The sequence below is a fragment of the Tenrec ecaudatus genome, chromosome 10 (genome assembly GCF_050624435.1).
Source record: "Tenrec ecaudatus isolate mTenEca1 chromosome 10, mTenEca1.hap1, whole genome shotgun sequence".
Lineage (NCBI taxonomy): Eukaryota > Metazoa > Chordata > Mammalia > Afrosoricida > Tenrecidae > Tenrec > Tenrec ecaudatus.
In genome coordinates, this window is record NC_134539.1 from 64,136,736 (window position 1) to 64,154,922 (window position 18,187).

The window sequence follows — 18,187 nt, forward strand, 5'->3', positions numbered from 1 at the left end:
CACGTGGGAAATTAAAATATGAAAACACCAATGGGCACATGTCCAAACACTAAGTCAAAATTAACTGTTTACTTATAAAAGGATCAATCCAGACGATGACTTATTGAAAGTTGCAAAATTCTTTTATTTACCTTGCCTAAATTGTTTAACATTACAAGGCCACATTTGGATAGTGTAATATTTAGTTGGTCTTTTGAATAAAAACTGAAGATAGTTTTATATTCTGGTACTTTGTAGTTTTCTTCTTCAGTATCTGATTCAACAATGGCTTTTTTTGCTTTCTTTTTCATCTACGAAGACAAATAAATTACAGAAACATAAGAAAAGCTTGTTCCCAGAAGCACAACATAGTTCTTTTTACAAAGTAGGACCAAACTTAAGATAAACCCCAATAAAAGGATTAGAGGATTGCATCGTATCAGCTGAGCTTCCTTATTGGCAATACTTGGAAACCGCCAAGAAATATCACATAGGAGAGGGCCAGTCCTAGAGGAGGGGAAAAAAATCTATCATCCATGACAATATAAAGATAGTCACAAATTAGAAGGAAAAGAACTAAGAACACATACACACACAAAATCTAAGTATTAAACGCATATGCATATCATAGCAGCATGAAAACTTACAATAAGGAAAGGACCATATTGAGTCTTTAGTTCATGTAAGGATTAAAGGACTAAAATCTAGTCTTACAAAGACAGACGATTAGTGCTAAAACAATGTAGTTAAACCTAGGACTCATGAAAACATATCTTTTCAGGATTCACAAATCCAGTGTCCATGAATATTCTGGCCTAAAAACCATCAAAGTATTTCCTTTATCTAAGCCCTTTTCTGTAAACCCATATCTAATGGTCTATTACCATTAAATAAGTGGACCATGCCAAGCTAGCCACTTATGTACTTTAATTGGCTCCAGGATATCATCTGCAGGTGGACTTGCAAGAGACAAATTAATCTACAGTATCCTGTGTTAGAAATATAATCAATCTAAAGGCTCCAATTCTCATGATATTAAACCATTTAAAACAGATAAAAACAAACTTTTACAAATAAATATCAATGGGCAAAGGAACCTCAGGATAGATAACAACCTACAAAAGCTGCCAAGGAGTTTTAAGGTAGTGGTTAAGAAAGGTGACGCTATATTGGAGGTGCATCCCACCTGAGTCCTTTAACTTCTCTAGCCTCAGTTGCTTCACATGTTAAAATGAAATTAAAAAAAAAAACCTGTTATCTTCTTCAGAGGGCTGTGTCAAGGGTTAAACCAAAAGTAGAGTACTTAAAACAGTTTCTCTTACATAATAAGTATCAATGAGAACTTCAATTTTGTTGTGATTAACTCATCTTATATGGTATTGACACTCTCAATTTCTGAAGTTTATTTTTCAGATTGTATATATACCTTGAATCCAAGATTCCATGGTCTAAAATCCTCAGTCTGATCAATCTCTAAGGGTTCCAGCAAAGGTTCCCATACACCAAACATTTCATTGTAATAATGCACCTACAGAGAGATTTTATTATTATTATTTAATGAAGTATTCTTATACTTTATTCTTTTGTCCAAAAACGATTTTACTGGGAATTAATAATCATATAATTTCACATTTCAATCACATCAATCAGTGTTGACTGCGGCCACAATCAGTTTAAAAACATTCTTTCCCTTCTTGAATGCCTTAATATCAGCTGCCTTTTACAACCACCACCACCCACTGTACCCACTATAAACCCTCATTCTACTTCCTGTCCTAATAGGTTAGCAATCCTGGGCTTCATATATTGAAAGAGAAAAACATGTAACAAAAATTCAAGAGGGTGACACCCAATGACATGACAAATCTGAGATAAATCCCATCTTTCATGCTGCTTTACACTACCCATGTCTTTTGACTGTATTATTTATTTCTTCTACATTAAAAAAACTGTTACACATATCATTACATTGCTTTCTACTCCTTTAGTGTTTTTCTCAATGTTGTAAACTTCTTAGGCATCCTGGATCAAATGCTCTGCTAAATAAACATATTTTTGCTTCTAAACAGAATTTGAAATCTTAAAACATTGTCACAATGAGTTATAACTCTGTTAATACAAAGTCTACAATACTTAAATATTATAGCAGCTTATACATTTTATATTAGCTTCAATTGATATAAGAGCAGTAATTCAAACCAGGATAGCCCTTTGGATGATTATATGTGGATAAATTCTGAAGCAAAACATATGACCCTTCAATTCAAATGCCTCCTAAATTATCTCAACTAACACAAAAACAAGAAGGGGGACGGAATGACCCTGTTTTTTATTTTTAGTGGACCTTCAAGTCCCTCCAAGGCAAATGGTTTGAGCTTAACTACTGAAAGGTTGGGAGTCCTGTGAAACAAAGGCCTGGCAATCTTCTACAATAAAGGTTATAGATAAATAAACCTCATGGACCAGGTCTACTCTGTAACACCATGCATCGAAATCTACTGAGTAGCAACAGATTTGGTGTTTTGGCTTTAGCTGTACTACAAAGATCATGCCATGTATAAAAATATAAACCCAAACCCAATACTACTGCCATTGCATTGACTCCAACTCAAAGGTTTTTGAAGAAGTCAATCTTTACAGGAGCCAATAGTCCCAGATAGCCTCAACTTTCTCCTATAGAACAGCTGATGGATTTGACCCTCCAACCTTGCAGTTAGTAGTCCAACAATTATCTGACAGAGACACCACCCTAATTCTTCACTTTGCATTATACCCACCTTCCCAACATGATCACTGAAGACAGACGTGTGTGAGCAAACGTGAAGAAAGCTGATGGTGCCCGGCTATCAAAAAGATATAGCGTCTGGAGTCTTAAAGGCTTGAAGGCAAACAAGCGGCCATCTAACCCAGAAGCAACAAAGCCCACAGAGAAGAAGCACACAGCCTAAGTGAATACAAGGTGTTGAATGGACCATGTAGCAGACACTAAGGAACAAAAACAATCATTGTGTGATCACCTTCCTCACATAATCGCTGAAGACGAAAGTGTGCATAAGCAAGTGTGGTGAAGAAGGCTGATGGTGCCTGGCTACTGAGAGATATAGCGTCTGGGGACTTAAAGGCTTGAAAGCAAACAAGCAGCCATCTAGCCCAGAAGCAACAAAGCCCACACAGAAGCAGCACACCAACATGGGTGATCGTGAAGGGCAGAGGAGACCAGGTCTCAAACAACAAAGGCGGGGATGGGGGGTGGGGGGTGGGAATCACATCACCGTGAATGAGGGTGAGTGCATGATGGGGACCCAATGCCCATCTGTAGACAGCTGGACATCCCTTGCAGAGAAGTGGTGGGGAGGAGATGAGTCACTCAGGGTTCAGTGTAGCAACAATGAAACTCAAAACCTTCCTCTAGTTCTTGAACGCTTCCTCCCCTCCCAATTATCATGACCCCAATTCTACCTTGCGGACCTGGTTATACCTAGAGGATGTACAGCGGTGCAGTAGGGATCTGGAAACACAGGGAATCTAGGATGGATGAACCCCTCAACACCAGCGGTGGGAATGGCGACACCAGGAAGGAAGGGGGTGCAGAAAGGGAGAACCGATCTTGGAGATCTATGTGTAACCTCCTCTCTGGGAGATGGGCAATGGGAAGGTAGGTGAGGGGAGACGCCAGGCAGTGTAAGATAAGATAAAATAATTATTTATAAACTATTAAGGGAGCAGGGGGAAGGGGGGAGCGGGGAGGAGGAGGGGAAAAGGAAACCGAGCTGATTCCAGGAACCCAAGTGGAAGGCGAATTTTGAGAATGACGAGTGCAACGAATGTATAAGGGTGCTTTGCTCAATTGATGTATGTATGGATTGTGATAAGAGTTGTATGAGCCCCAATAAAAAGATTCATTCATTAAAAAAAAATAAAAAATATTTTAAGTATATTTTTTAAAAATCCAGACTATTTTTCTTTTAAACAAAAAAAAATATGATACCACCTTTGCCTAATAAAAACAAGAAATTTCAATTAACAATTGGTTATCACTCAAACGTTGGTAATATCAATTAAAATACAACTTAGTGAAAGTATATATTCTAAAACAAAAATATGCAGAAAGGTGACCAGACGTCCCCCGATTTTTAGCAATTTGTCCCACATCCTGTGGTGTTTTAAAAAAGTCCCGATTTTTGGAATGAATGCATGACAAACTAGAGTATAAGGTTTTTGACTGCCATGTGGCTATTTCGCCAGGATATGAGTTCTATCAATGGTGTCCCGCTTTTACCAATGTTAAAATCTGGTCACCTTAAGCAAAAAGCAACATTTTCATTGTTGTTGGGTACTGCTAACTGACTTCAACTCATGGCAACTCAAGTATGCAGAATAGAACTGATCCCTAGAGTTTGTGGTGTTTTTTTCCTCCATGGAGTTTTTAAGGTTGTGAACTTTTGGAAGCAGACCACCAGATGGTCTGTCTTCAAGGCACCTCTATGTATGTGCATAATCTAACAAGTAATTTGAAGTTTGTATATTTAAATTATTCAAACACTAAAAGTTCTTATATTTTTCAGGTATAATACAGTTGAGCTTAACTTAATTATGTAATATGTGACATCACTGGCTATATATATAATATGGGGAAAATAATATCCATTGCTTACTTCTAACTCAAGTTGACAATGAAGATTTATTAAGGAATTCCAGTTTTTGCCTTCCCCTGAAAAACGTGACTTTGCCAAAAGCATCGGCACTGTTCTGTGGCCAATCCCAGCCTCAAGAACTATAAAAATAGAATCGATACTCATTTTGATAGTCTCTCCTTTGAGTATCAATTCGCTTGTGGGGGCTGTGTTTTCGGCTTCTTTTGGTTCTTCAAGGAACCACATTTTTAAAGTCTTCGTATCCTTCTTTTCCCATAAATGTGCTTCAGAAGATGAAGTTTCTTTTGGGACGGTTTCCTTAGTTGCATAAAGGGCTGAAGTTATAGTAATCAAGGTATTTATGATAACTGGTGATACCTAACCGGAATAAAATGGAATTAATTAAGAAATACAGACATGCCACTTTCAAAATTATTTTCAAAATATTCAATATATTTGCTAAGGGATCATAAAAAAGTAATATGGAACATTAATATTATTAAAAATAATTTACTACCTACATAAGTATTAAGTTACTATAATTAAATTCAATTTGTTTAAATAGTAACATGATTCTCTAGAAATAAACTGGTCATGTGTAATTCAACTACATATATTACAATCATATTGCATACTGAAATGAAAAAAACTGTCAAACTCCAATAAAAAATATAGGACAACATAATAAAGCATACATTAAATAATAATTTTCTCAATAGCCACCAAAATTTATTTTGCTTATTTAACCATGTAAAGATCTGTTATAATAAATTTCTTATTTTAAAAGAAAAAGTGCACTAAAGAATTGAATGATAACATTTAACTTGCCTTTAGTGTCAGGGACTTTACTGACATGTCAACCACTTGTGGCTCTGTACTTGTCTGAGTAGACTGATAAAACAAGTCACAGGGCTGTAAAACCTATGTGAAAGAAAAATCAACGTTACTAAATTAACAACATTCTTAAAAATTGGCATTCAAAGACTTTCTTAGTTAGGGCTATGCTAAATTAATAAGTTGATTAAAAAAAAGTTTATAAGTGATTCAATTACATATTTATCTTCCTTATTCATTACTTATAATAATTAGAATGTCTTAACAAAAGGAAAATTATTAATATAAAATTATTACTTTAGAAATATTTTTCAAAGTGAAAAATAAAACATTGTATTGTTATGTTATGCTTTTCTAGCACTTAAAAATATTTTATTATATTCCTCCCCATGCCAGCCCCCATTTTATACGGCTTGAAGATTAGCGAAGAGTGAAATACAAATGGGAAGTCAAACGAAGATGGTCAAAGGTTCAAATAAGCCATATTGAGAAAAACAAAAAATCAATTCCACAGCACAAATATTGAATTCAGTGAATACAAAAATACAAAGAACAGAACAGAAACAACATAGTACACAACTGGTACGAAGTACTAAATAAAGGTCAAAGGAAAGTTGGGAATAAACCAGGTAGGAAATCAGTCCAAGATCTTGATTGAAAATTGTCAAGCTGACATTGAACTCTTAATGAGGTGACTACAATAATAAACAAGACAGAAAATGAAGAGGCAACTGAAAATCTAAAAAATTTCATCTAGATCTGGTTTTCAAAGTAGAAGAAAGATATTTTACAGAGAAATACTAGAAAGTTTATATAAGTGGTTTTCATTTTCTACAGTGGTATGTGTATTTAATCTAAAGCACAGATTATAATTCAGCAGATAAAAGCTAAACTCACGGTAGTGATGTTGCCTTTCCTCTTGCCTGGAAGAAACGGGCATGCTCTCACTTGGAAATCTTTAACGGCAGCAGTCATTGTTTCATTTTCAAGGTCACCTTTCCAACAAATTTCACACTGTGTTGTAATGACGATGGCAGGGGCATCATTTCTGGTCATGTCAGCCACAAATACAATTTCAGGATTTCTAATTATAATGTTAACTTCCCACTTCCCAGAATCCTCCACAGGCACTAAAATGTAAGCAAATTGTTTTAAAATATGTAGAAAAGATGTGCTATACATATTATAAATAATTTATAGGAAAATATTTTCTTCATTCTAAGAAAAACTCAAAAACAGTCACAGAGTCAGGGCCAAGAGGGTAGATTAAAACTGCCCCTGCAGCTTATAAGACTGTCAGTCTTGCTTTACTCATTATGAGACTAGAAGGAGATGTGAACGAAAACCATTATTCTTTAATATTTCTCTGCTTATAAGAAATATGTTTATTAACTCTTTTCTAGCTTCTTCAAGGATAGCACATTCTATGGTTTTATTACTGAAGAGAAACAATTAGTCTCATGTAACTCAAAAAGATGATGTTTGGGCACACACAAAGATATGACTTTGGTTTTTAAAAACCTATCATTGTGTACACACACATACACACGGGTTCGGCTTTTCTCATGATGATCTCAATTTTTGTTGCAGTCAGAGTTGCATAGCTTCACTTTATGTCAACCATGCTCCATTAATTTCACATTGTAGTGGAATTTCTTCTCTCCTTCAAATACAATGAGTACAGTGGACAATGTACTGTTTGCTTCTGGTCAGTCGACTGAGTTCCGAAAGTGAATTTTTAGCATATATTGAAATGGTGACTTCAACCACCCCCACCCCTGCCACCGCATCTGATGACAGTCCTGCCTACACAAAACAACTTTCCCCCCAGCATCCTCTTTAGTTCACATGTGTTTCCCTATCGTACAGCCCTCTTGGTTAAAAATGTGTTAAAAGTCGTTAAGTGTTTTTTCCTATACCAGCCCCAGTATTTCAACCCTTCCTGGGAAATAGGTACCTCAGGTTTCGTCAAGACTTTCTAAACCCTGATTGGTCTTTGAACATCCTCCATTTTTATATGAGGTCCCGATCTTAATTTCATCACTTTCTTCTTCCTGCTTATCTTCTTCCTTTCACAACAACAGCTTAAGTTTATCAAGTGCTTGTTTGAAGAAGGCAGATATCTTTCATTCCAAGTCTGTCATTGGCCCATCTGGGCTTGGCCTTTGCATTACTTCTACTGGCTTAGGAGCCTGAATGATACGTTCCTGAAATGTGCACTTCAATTGAGGTTAATTCCTTCTTCTCAGTAGTCTTGACTCTTCAACTTTGACTGGCTTGGGTGGTTTCTCACTATACAGCCTACAATGCTTAAGTAATCAGAAAAATCTGTCGTTCTTTTAAAAAAAATCATTTTATTGGGAGCTTTTACAGCTCTTATCACAATCCATCCATCCATTGTTAAGCACATTTGTACGTATGTTGTCATCATCATTTTCAAAACATTTTCTTTCAACTTGAGCCCTTGGTATCAGCTCATATTTCCCCTCCCTCCCCTCCATCTCTCATGAACTCTTGATAATTTATCTTTGTTTTCTTCATGTCTTACACTGACTGATGTCTCTCTTCATCCCCACTTTTCTGTTGTCTATTCCCCTGGGGGTGGTTATTTGTAGATCATTGTGATTGGTTACCCCCTTTTCTCCCCACCTACCCTCCTGGTATTGTTACTTTCATTACTGCTCAAGGGTTAATCTGTCCTGGATTCCGTGTTGTGATCTCGTCTGTTCCAGTGTACTTGCTCTGGTCTAGCCGGATTTGTAAGGTAGAATTGGAGTCATGATAGTGGGGGGCAGGAAAAGAAGCATTAAAGAACTAGAAGTTTTATGTTTCAGCAGTGCTATACTGCACCCTGACTGGCTTGTCTCTACCTGTGACCCTTCTATAAGGGGATGTCCAGTTGCCTACAGATGGGCTTTGGGTCTCCACTCTGCCCACTCCCTGCCCTCATTCACATTGATGCCTGATACCTGATCCCACTGACACCTCATGATCACGCAGGGTGGTATGCTTCACATGCCATTCTTCTTACAGCAAGACCACCTTTAACATATCATCAAAGACTGGAACACATGGGTGTATGTGCAAACATTGTCGGCATTGGTCTCCGGATTGAAACACTGGTGCAGCCCTGGGTTGGTTGTAGCGTAGCAAGGCCCTATCTTTTCCCGTGGATAATGGTAAGGTCAGAATGCCGTGAACTGAAGGAGGGTGCGTGTGTAGATTGTCCCTTCGTCATAACCAGTGTAATTGCTGGGGAGGCTGCCAGCTTCCGAAGAGTCTATGGGAATAGTAGATCTCATCTTTCTCCCTCAGAATGGCAGGTGGTTTCAAACTGCTGAGCTTTCAGTTAGCATCTCAATGTGTAACCACCATACCACACTCTTTGAGATGAACTAGTTTATAACTAAAGAATCCAACTTAATTTCAATTTACTATCTTCCTCTCTTATTTCTAAGCTATTCAAACCATTATTGAGGGGTAAGGAATCTGGAAGGTTTTTTTTTCTTTTAAAGAAACATGCTATATATAGTTACACAGCCCATTTCAAGAAAAAAAAAAAATCAACAATAGTCACCAGGGCTCTTTCCTAAGAAAAAAAGCATGGTAAAGGAATCAAGTATTCCAAAGTAAATCTATTCAATTTTTAAAAAAGGCTTTAAGAGGCTTGAATTAAAATAGGGAGTTAAAAAATATTTCCACTATTTGGAGCAGAAAGGAATAGAATCCAGTTTGCAACTCTGAATTTGATGCTCTTTCTACTCTATCAAAAGTCTCAGAATACAAATGAGCATGTGAACTTCAAATTACAATACCTTAATTGTGTCAATAAGTGAGTACAGGTCAAATATTTTCCTTATTTGTTTTCTTCCATCAACGAATATGTTCAAATTATTGCTTGCAGACATAAAATTAGTCATTGTGATGTATGTCTCATAGTTCTTGAACCTAATACATATTTTGCCTTTAAAAACAATAACACACTGTACCTCTCACAAAACATATAAATGCTGAGCGGGCACGTCAGTAATACTAAAGATCACTTCCACTAACTAACCTTCTTCCTTAGAAGACCACGCTTGAACACTGGTTTCCACGGCAGAGCCTGTGTTGTAGGCCTCAAGAAAGACATTTGCAACTGTCATCAAAAATTCCACACTTGCACAAATGTACATTTCTTGAAAGACTGAGTCAGTCACCCAGCCATCTCTGACTCGCCTATACCGTACATCCATCATATCCTTTTTGTCAAATCCAACTGTCAGTCCAATCATCCTGAAAGACACAACAGTAGCAATTCCTATGTATGAGTCACCAAATAACCAAACATACCGGTAAACCATAGTTGAAACTTCTCCCCAAACCAAACCAAACTACTGCCAAGTCGATGCCAACTCACAGCAACCCTCATAGAACAGGGTAGAACTGTCGTTGTGAGTGTCCAAGTCTGTAACTCCCAAGAGGAGTAGAAAGCTTCATCTTTCTCCTTTGGAGTGGCTGGTGATTTCGAACAGCTGACCTTGAATCACAGTCCAAAATGTAACAAATCCGCTCCTTATAAACTTCTAGAGAATGTCCATTTCATAAATCAGGCAATATTTTAAGGAAATTTTCGGCATTTTAAATGTATGTATATTTCTCCTTATTCATTAATTCCACTGTGCTTTGCATGTAAAATTCATATTACTTATATCAGAATTTTAAATAACCCCCAATTCAATTGCATAGAACATTTCTATGCATTAACTAATCTCCATACCAGTCAACCAGTCTTTATACCAGCCAGCCAGCCAGAGCACACAACTGAATCAGGTTGTTTTATTTTATCTTAGTATAGTTATTAGTTTTATTGGCACTTCTTCCACAAGTCATGTAACAGTTCAATCATATTAAGTACAGTTGTACAATCATCACCACAATCAATTTTAGAACATCTTTTTTGTACTCTTTATTAGTGTAATTATTTTTTAACAGTGGCAAAATATATACAAAATATTTTCCAATTCAATACCTTCTACATGTATAATATAGTGCCACTGATTACCATATCTACTCATGTATAAGCTGAGTTTTTCAGCACATTTTAAGTGCAGTTTTTGTGGTAAAATTAGGTGCTTCGGCTGATAATCGGTTCAATTGATACTCGAGTATATACAGAATACTCTGTGGTATACTCTGTTGTACAACCATTATTGGGATATCCCTTACCAACCACATTATTCCACCACCATTAAACTGAAATCAGTGCCACCTAAGCAAAAATTCTTCCTTCTTCACCAATGAATGGTAACCATAAGTCAACTTAAAACAATTACTTAATTATAGTAGTTTTCTTAATATAAAATTCACATACCATACAGTTCCATTGTTTAGTCACTTTAAAAAAGAGTTGTATACTGAATTGTATGTGAATGAAGTACCAATAAAACTGTTTGTAAAAGAGTTGTATATACATCACCACAAGCTGTTCCAGTGCTCCTTTCTCCCTCCCACATCCATTGTTTGCTCCCCCATTCTCTTCCCCCAACCCCCATAAACAACTGTATCAGTTATTGTCTCTGTGCATCCACTCCTTCTGTGCTTCATAAACTGGGAAACCTAACTTAAACAAAAATAGAGCAAAACAAAGAGAGCTAACTTTTTTTTTAAGAGCAAGAAAGAAAAGACCACCAACAACATTTAAAAAGCCAGAAGGGAAAAAATTTCAGTCACGGAGCAAATGAGAAATATTTAAGCTGAGAGCAAATTCAGTTTGGGTTAAAAGTAAGGTCACCTGGCCAAGTACCATATTATACCTTGATTTAGTAAATCTGTTCAGAGTACCTCGACTATGGCCAGGTGGATGTGCAAGAGGCTTACACTGACTAGATATTCTGCAGATGGAATTGGTGCTCCCACTGTCTTCCACAGCCTTCTACAAATTGAGTGCTCACAATTTATGCTGATACTTTTCATTATCTTGTTATTGTTATCTTTGGATCACACAGACTGGTGTGCTTCCTCCATGGGGACTTAGTTGATGCCTCATTTCGATGACTGCTTGCTTTAATACAATCCTTTAAGACCCTAAACACTGTTCCAAACGAGAGCCTGGCACAATCTAGTTTCTTCACCACACTTTGATTTAGCACCCTTATCTTCAGCGATCCTTTCATGAAGACCAGTATTGAACAGGACCATGTTATAAGAATTGATTATTTCAGGGTTGGGGCTAGAATGAAGTACGAGCCTAGAATCCATCTGGTTTGTCCACAGTTTATAAACAACTCTGGTTTACTTGGTGGTCATATTATGAAAAGAACAACCACCAAAGAAAACAAAAACAAGCAAACAGAAATGAAAAGGGGAAAAAAACCCAAACCACAAACAAAACAAATTAAAAAGAGAAAACACTGTCAATCATCCCCTGGGTTATAAGGCAAATTGTACTGATAACATAAATAATTTATCCAATGTCATAGATTTTTTTGTATACCTTTCCACGATAATTATTTCTTCCCATTTACATTTTAATGATCATTGTTCCTGATTATCTGACTATAAAACATATATACCCTGGTTTTCCAGAGATCTGGGAGAATTTGTAAATATATTTTCCCTTATATTTTAATGATAATTTTACTAAGTTATCAGAAATTAATTATATCAATTAATTTTTTATTCAATTGATGGTTTTTTTTATTTAAAAGATCATTTTATTGGGGGCCCTTACAACTCATTACATTCCATACATTAATTGCATCAGGAATATTTGTATATATGTTGCCTTCATTCTTTTCTAGACATTTACTTTCTATTGAGCCCTTGGTATGAACTCTACTTTTTATCCCTCTCCACTCCCGCTCCCCCAATGTCATGGAATTTAAGGTACTGTTGATACATGAAAAGTTTATGCAACTGCAAGCTGTAATCCATGATGACAGATTTGTGCAGATTGACTTCTTAATTAACTAAACCCTTTACATGGAGCATGGGGGAAGGTGCAAGGGGAAAATTTACTATAATATTTATTACGAGGGCAGATCCTTGACCATCAAATTAATATGAATGAGGTTATTTCAAATGTTGCCCAAGTAGGGTGACTTAGTTGAATTGAAACTCTGAATATTTTCAGATGCAACCAAAAATGAGGATTGAACTTTGGGGATGGGTTCTATAAAATAAAAAACATCAACTGATAAGAGCACATGGGAGCAGATAAAGGGGTAGGAGGAGAGAGTGAAACACAGCCTGGCCCACCAGGCCGTGAGGATGATGTTCCTGAGTAGAGCAGCCAGTCCACAGAGAGAACAACATGGCTGGCCCCACTATGAGACATGATGTCCCTCAGTGACTAAGGGCGATACAGGGGACAGCACCGGAGACACAGTGTGGGAATTGCACCTGACCTGATCCCACCCCACCGAGGCAAAGCATTGGGGGAGTGCAGCGGAACAGGAAGGGAATGGAGTGGCAAGGTCCCCAGGGAATGGTGAAAGTGGACTTTGGGGCCAGGGCGTGGTGCCCCAACAGACTGGACTGGAAAATGCTCCTAAGGGCCAGCAAAGGATCCCTGAACTAACTACAAGCTTTTCTTTTGTGAAGTGTTTTGTTTTGTTCTTTGTCAGTGGTTTGTTTTTGTTGTTGGTTTGTTGTCTGGTTGTATACTGTTGCTTTGTTATCCTCTGTCTTGTTTTCATGCATGTTAGTGTCTCCACAGGTCTGTCTGAATAGGACAGGCTGGATGAAGTATCTGGAGGAAAAACATCGGGACCAACAGTTCCGTGGGGACTTGGGCTGGGGGGGTAGAGGGGGTAAGGAAGTGGTGTTAACAAACACAGGGACAAGGGAAAAACATGGGACCCAAAATGGTAGAGAGGGGGGAGTGGCAGGCCTGGTGGGAAATGATCAAGGGTAAGGTTGCTTAGAGAAGAGGTATACTCTAGCCCAGGTGGTGACGAAGCATGGTAGTAGGGCAGGAGGAAAGTCAAGGGAGATGGAGGAAATTGCTAGGAGTCAAAGGGTATTTATGGAGGTCTAGACAAAGACATGTACATGCAAATATATATATAGGAGGATGGGGAAATAGATGTATGTGTCTATATTTACAGGTTAAGTATTAAGGTGGCGGAAGGGCCTCTACTCAAGCACTCCCTCAATGCATGAATACTTTCTTTTATTAAATTGGAACTCTATGATGCTCACTCTCCCGACACAACTGCTGAAGCCAAAGTGGGTGAACAAGTAAATGTGGTGAAGAAAGCTGATGGTGCCCGGCTATCAAGAGATAGTGACTGGGGTTTTAAAGGCTTGAAGATAAACAAGCGGCCACCTAGCTCAGAAGCAACAAAGTCCACATGGAAGAACAAACCAGCCTGTGTGATCGAGTGGTACCGAAGGGATCAGTTATCAGGCATCAAAGAACAAGAAATCGTATCATTGGCTGCACACCTCCATGATAGAATTGCTGAAGACAAATGGGTGCATAAGCAAATGTGGTGAAGAAAGCTGATGGTGCCCGGCTATCAAAAGAGATAGTGTCTGGGGTCTTAAAGGCTTGAAGGTGAAAAGCGGCCATCTAGCTCAGAAGCAAAAAAGCCCACATGGAAGAAGCACACCAGCCAGTGCGATCACGAGGTGCCAAAGGGACCAGGTATAAGGCATCATGCAAAAAAAAAGATATATGTGTGTATATCTATATATATATGTGTGTGCGTGTGTGTATATATATATATATATATATACACACGCACACACACACACATACCAACATACCATATTGAATGAAGGGGTAAGTGCAGAGTAGAGACCCAAGGCCCAAGTGTCGGCCAATGGAGATCCCCTCATAGAGGGGTTTAGGAGAGGAGATGGGTCAATCAGGGTACAAGGCAGTACCGATGAAGAACACAGCATTCCCCCAGATCCCGGATGCTTCCTCCCCACAACTACAATGATCCGAATTCTACCTTGCAGGGCTGGATAGGGCAGAGGTTGTACACTGGTACATATGAGGGCTGGAGGCACAGGGAATCCAGGGTGGATGATACCCTCAGGACCAAGGCTGTGAGGGGCGATGCTGGGAGAGTGGAGGGTGAGTGGGTTGGAAAGGGGGAACTGATTACAAGGATCCACATGTGACCTCCTCCCTGGGAGAGGGACGGCAGAGAAGGCGGGGAAGGGAGACTCCGGATAGAGCAAGATATGACAAAATAACGATATATAAATTACCAAGGGCACATGAGGGAGGGGGGAGTGAGGAGGGAGGGGGAAAAAAAGAGGACCTGATGCAAAGGGCTTAAGTGGAGAGCAAATGCTTTAGAATGATTGGGGCAGGGAATGTGCAGATGTGCTTTATACAACTGATGTATGTATATGTACGGATTGTGATAAGAGTTGTATGAGTCCCTAATATAATGTAAAAAAAAGAAAACGATTAGGGCAAAGAATTTACAGATGTGCTTTATACAATTGATGTATGTATATGTATGGACTGTGTTAAGAGTTGTATGAGCCCCTCATAAAATGTCAAAAAAAAACCATCAAGTAAAACTTCAACCTACAATTATAATACATACCTAGGTGTTGCCTTCTTGACATGAGGCCTTTTATCATCTAAAATACAGTTTTTTAATGAGAAGGAAGAAAATGTTGAGTCATCTGTATACATTTTTAAAGTACTTATAATATTCTCCAGTCTAAATTCAGCAAGTTGCAGCGAGGGATCACGAAAATCGGTAAAGGAAGTCTGAGGAAGAGGGAAAATATGAAAAAAAAATTCACAAAACAGGATTCTAATGTCTATTTTAAGCAATAAACAAAGTATTTTCTCTGCTTATATGAAACATCAACATTCTCTGTGGCTAAAAGTAAAGCAAACACATATAAACATTTACTTCTCACATCACTATATGAAGTATAACTCATTTAAATAGGAAATGATTAAAATTACTTAACATTTAATTTAAGTAGAAAGGTCATCTATTGTATTTTCTTTGCCCCAGAGGAACAGATAACTCCAAAATTTGCACCAAATATTAACAATTGCCATTTAGGTATACATTTACTCTATAATTTTCAAATGAAAAAATGTTTTGTTTTCCTTCATGACTTACCTGCTCAGGACCTGGACTGTATAGTACCATGGTGAGATAGTCTGTCCGGAAGCTCACATTTATTGTTGTCTTAACTGGAGAGATTGGGGAATGTATTTCTACCACAGCAGCTGTCACCACAGTTGTTCCTTGCAACAATTAAAGTTGAATTAAATATTTTTTTTAAATCATAAAAACAACCTTAAAACAGATTTAATAAATGTATTAATTAAATGGGATTGGTAAATTACTACTCAACAAAACTGATGTTACTTGAAATATCAGACATTGAACCTGGCTTGGGGCTCTTTACATAACTTGGGAATATTAATTAGGTATTGATCTGTCCACTTCCTCTTGACAATTTGGCGGTGGGGGCAGAGGGGGCGTTGTGCTATTTTTGGTCCTTAACAATTCTCTGTAAATTTTACAAGAATCTTCCATTTTTATCAAAAGAAAAAACCTGAGAATAAGTTGGCTTTAGAGAGAAATTTAGATATTTGACACATAAACAATACGAAAGACATTTCAATCAATAAACACAGTGTCTCTGTCCACATATTTGAGTTTTTTTGTCTCAATAGTATTAGGTAGTATTTAGTAAAATCTTCCAAAGTATACTGTGTTTTAAATTTTATCATAAATGGCATTTTTACATTTTTATTTCCTAATTGTCACTCATTACTAGATTTTGATGTATTAACTTAGTTGTTGTCAGGTGCTGCTGAGTCATCTCTGACTCACAGTGACCCCGCGTACAAAAGAAGGAAACACCAGGCGGTCCTGCGCCATCCTCACAAATGCTGTTTGAGCCCACTGTTGCAGCCACTGTGTCAACGCATCTTGCTGAGTCTTTCTTTTCTCACTAGAATTCTACCTCACCACGCAGCATATCCTTTTTCAGGGTATGGTCCCTCCTGACAATGTGTCCAAAGTACTTAGGACAAATTCTTGACATCTTTGCTTCTAAGAAGTTTTCTGACTTTAATTCTTGCAAATTGGTTTTCTGGTAGTCTGTGTCCATACCATAATTGAAATTCAAGTGAGGGGAAATAAAATCTCAACAAAACCAGTAGTCTGGTCTTCAGTCATTACAGATTAAAATCTATACATCAGATGCTCCGTTATTTTAGAAAGAATATATTCATGGTCATATTTTGGCTTTTTTGAACTTGTTCAATGTTCGGTTGTTTCTTTTTTTTTTTCTTCCCCAACTCTGGCTTGAACTTACATCTGAAATGATCTTTCATGTGAAAGGATGCTTCTTGGTCTTTGTATAGGTTCTACATGAGCAGAATAAAGGTTCTAGAAATCCCACTCTTCTAAATGCTATTCACAATTGTTAGGATCAAATGTGCCTTGACACAGTCAATAAAACAAGGTTAAAAAGCATCTTTCTGTTATTGTTTGCTTTCAGAGCCATCTAATATCAGTAAAGATATTCCTCATTCATGTCCATATCCTCTTCTAAATCCAGCTTAAATTTCTGGCAGTTCTCGGTTAATGTACTTTTTCAACCATTTAAATACCTTCAACAAAACTTTACTGACGTGATATTAATGCCAATATGTCTAATTAAGTTCTGAAATTGTCTCATAATTTTCTTTACCATGAGCACACATACCAATTTCTTCAAGAGACTTGCCAGCAGCTCTCTTTCAAATATTTTGGCATTATCAAAGAACAAAAAAAAAAATCTATCATTGTGTGCCCACCTCCATGATGCAATTACTGAAGACAAATGGGTGGCGAAGAAAGCTGATGGTGCCAAGCTATCAAAAGATACAGCGTCTGGGGTCTTAAAGGCTTGAAAGTAAACAAGCGGTCATCTAGCTCAGAAGCAACAAAGCCCACATGGAAGATGCACACCAGTCTGGGTAATCACGACGTGTTGAAGGGATCATATATCAGGCATCATCAGAACAAAAAATCTTATCATAGTGAATGAGGGGGGTGGAGTGTGGAGTGAAGACCCAAAGCCCATTTGTAGGCTACTGGACATCCCCTTACAAAAGGGTCTCAGAGAGGAAATGAGCCAGCCAGGGTATGAAGTAGCAACGATGAAAGATACAACTTTCCTCTAGTTCTTAAATGCTCCCCACCCACCCACCCACCCACTATCATGATCCCAATTCTACCTTGCAAGTCTGGCTAGACCAGAGGATGCACATTGGTACAGATAGAAGCTGGAAACACAGGGGATCCTGGGCAGATGATCCCTTCAGGACCAGTGGTGTAAGTGGTGATACTGGGAGGGTAAAGGGAGGGTGGATTGGAAAGGGGGAACTCATTCCAAGGATCTACATGTGACCTCCTCCCTGGGGGGACGGACAACAGAAAAGTGGGTGAAGGGAGACGTTGGACAGGGCAAGATATGACAAAATAATTTTCTAAATTATCTAGTGTTCATGAGGGAGGGGGGTGCAGGGAGAGAGGGGGAAAATGAGGATCTGATGCCAGGGGCTTAAGTGGAGAGCAAATGTTTTGAGGATGATGAAGGCAATGAATGTACAAATGTGCTTTACACAATGGATGTATGTATGGATTGTGGTAAGAGTTGTATGAGCCCCTAATAAAACGATTAAAAAAAACAAGTATCTTGACATTGATGAATGTTTCTCATATTTTATCACGTGTTGAAACGTCTGTCTAGGTATTCCATCAATCCTG

The 18,187-nt window shown here is 37.9% G+C and overlaps 1 protein-coding gene and 1 pseudogene across 4 annotated transcripts in view; both read right to left on the reverse strand.

The window, feature by feature from the left end:
• Positions 1–18,187, reverse strand: part of VPS13A (vacuolar protein sorting 13 homolog A) — a 253,560-nt gene that overhangs the window by 109,043 nt on the left and 126,330 nt on the right. For all 4 annotated transcript variants that reach the window (XM_075560517.1, XM_075560518.1, XM_075560520.1 and 1 more), the window contains exons 36-43: positions 15,539–15,666; positions 15,002–15,171; positions 9,505–9,722; positions 6,345–6,577; positions 5,442–5,534; positions 4,635–4,991; positions 1,406–1,507; positions 132–290 (exon numbers count right to left, since the gene is read on the reverse strand). In XM_075560517.1, the coding sequence (XP_075416632.1) occupies positions 132–290; positions 1,406–1,507; positions 4,635–4,991; positions 5,442–5,534; positions 6,345–6,577; positions 9,505–9,722; positions 15,002–15,171; positions 15,539–15,666 (1,460 nt within the window). The remainder of the gene's footprint in view (positions 1–131; positions 291–1,405; positions 1,508–4,634; positions 4,992–5,441; positions 5,535–6,344; positions 6,578–9,504; positions 9,723–15,001; positions 15,172–15,538; positions 15,667–18,187) is intronic.
• On the reverse strand, positions 6,961–9,367 carry LOC142460193 (cysteine and histidine-rich domain-containing protein 1-like; annotated as a pseudogene).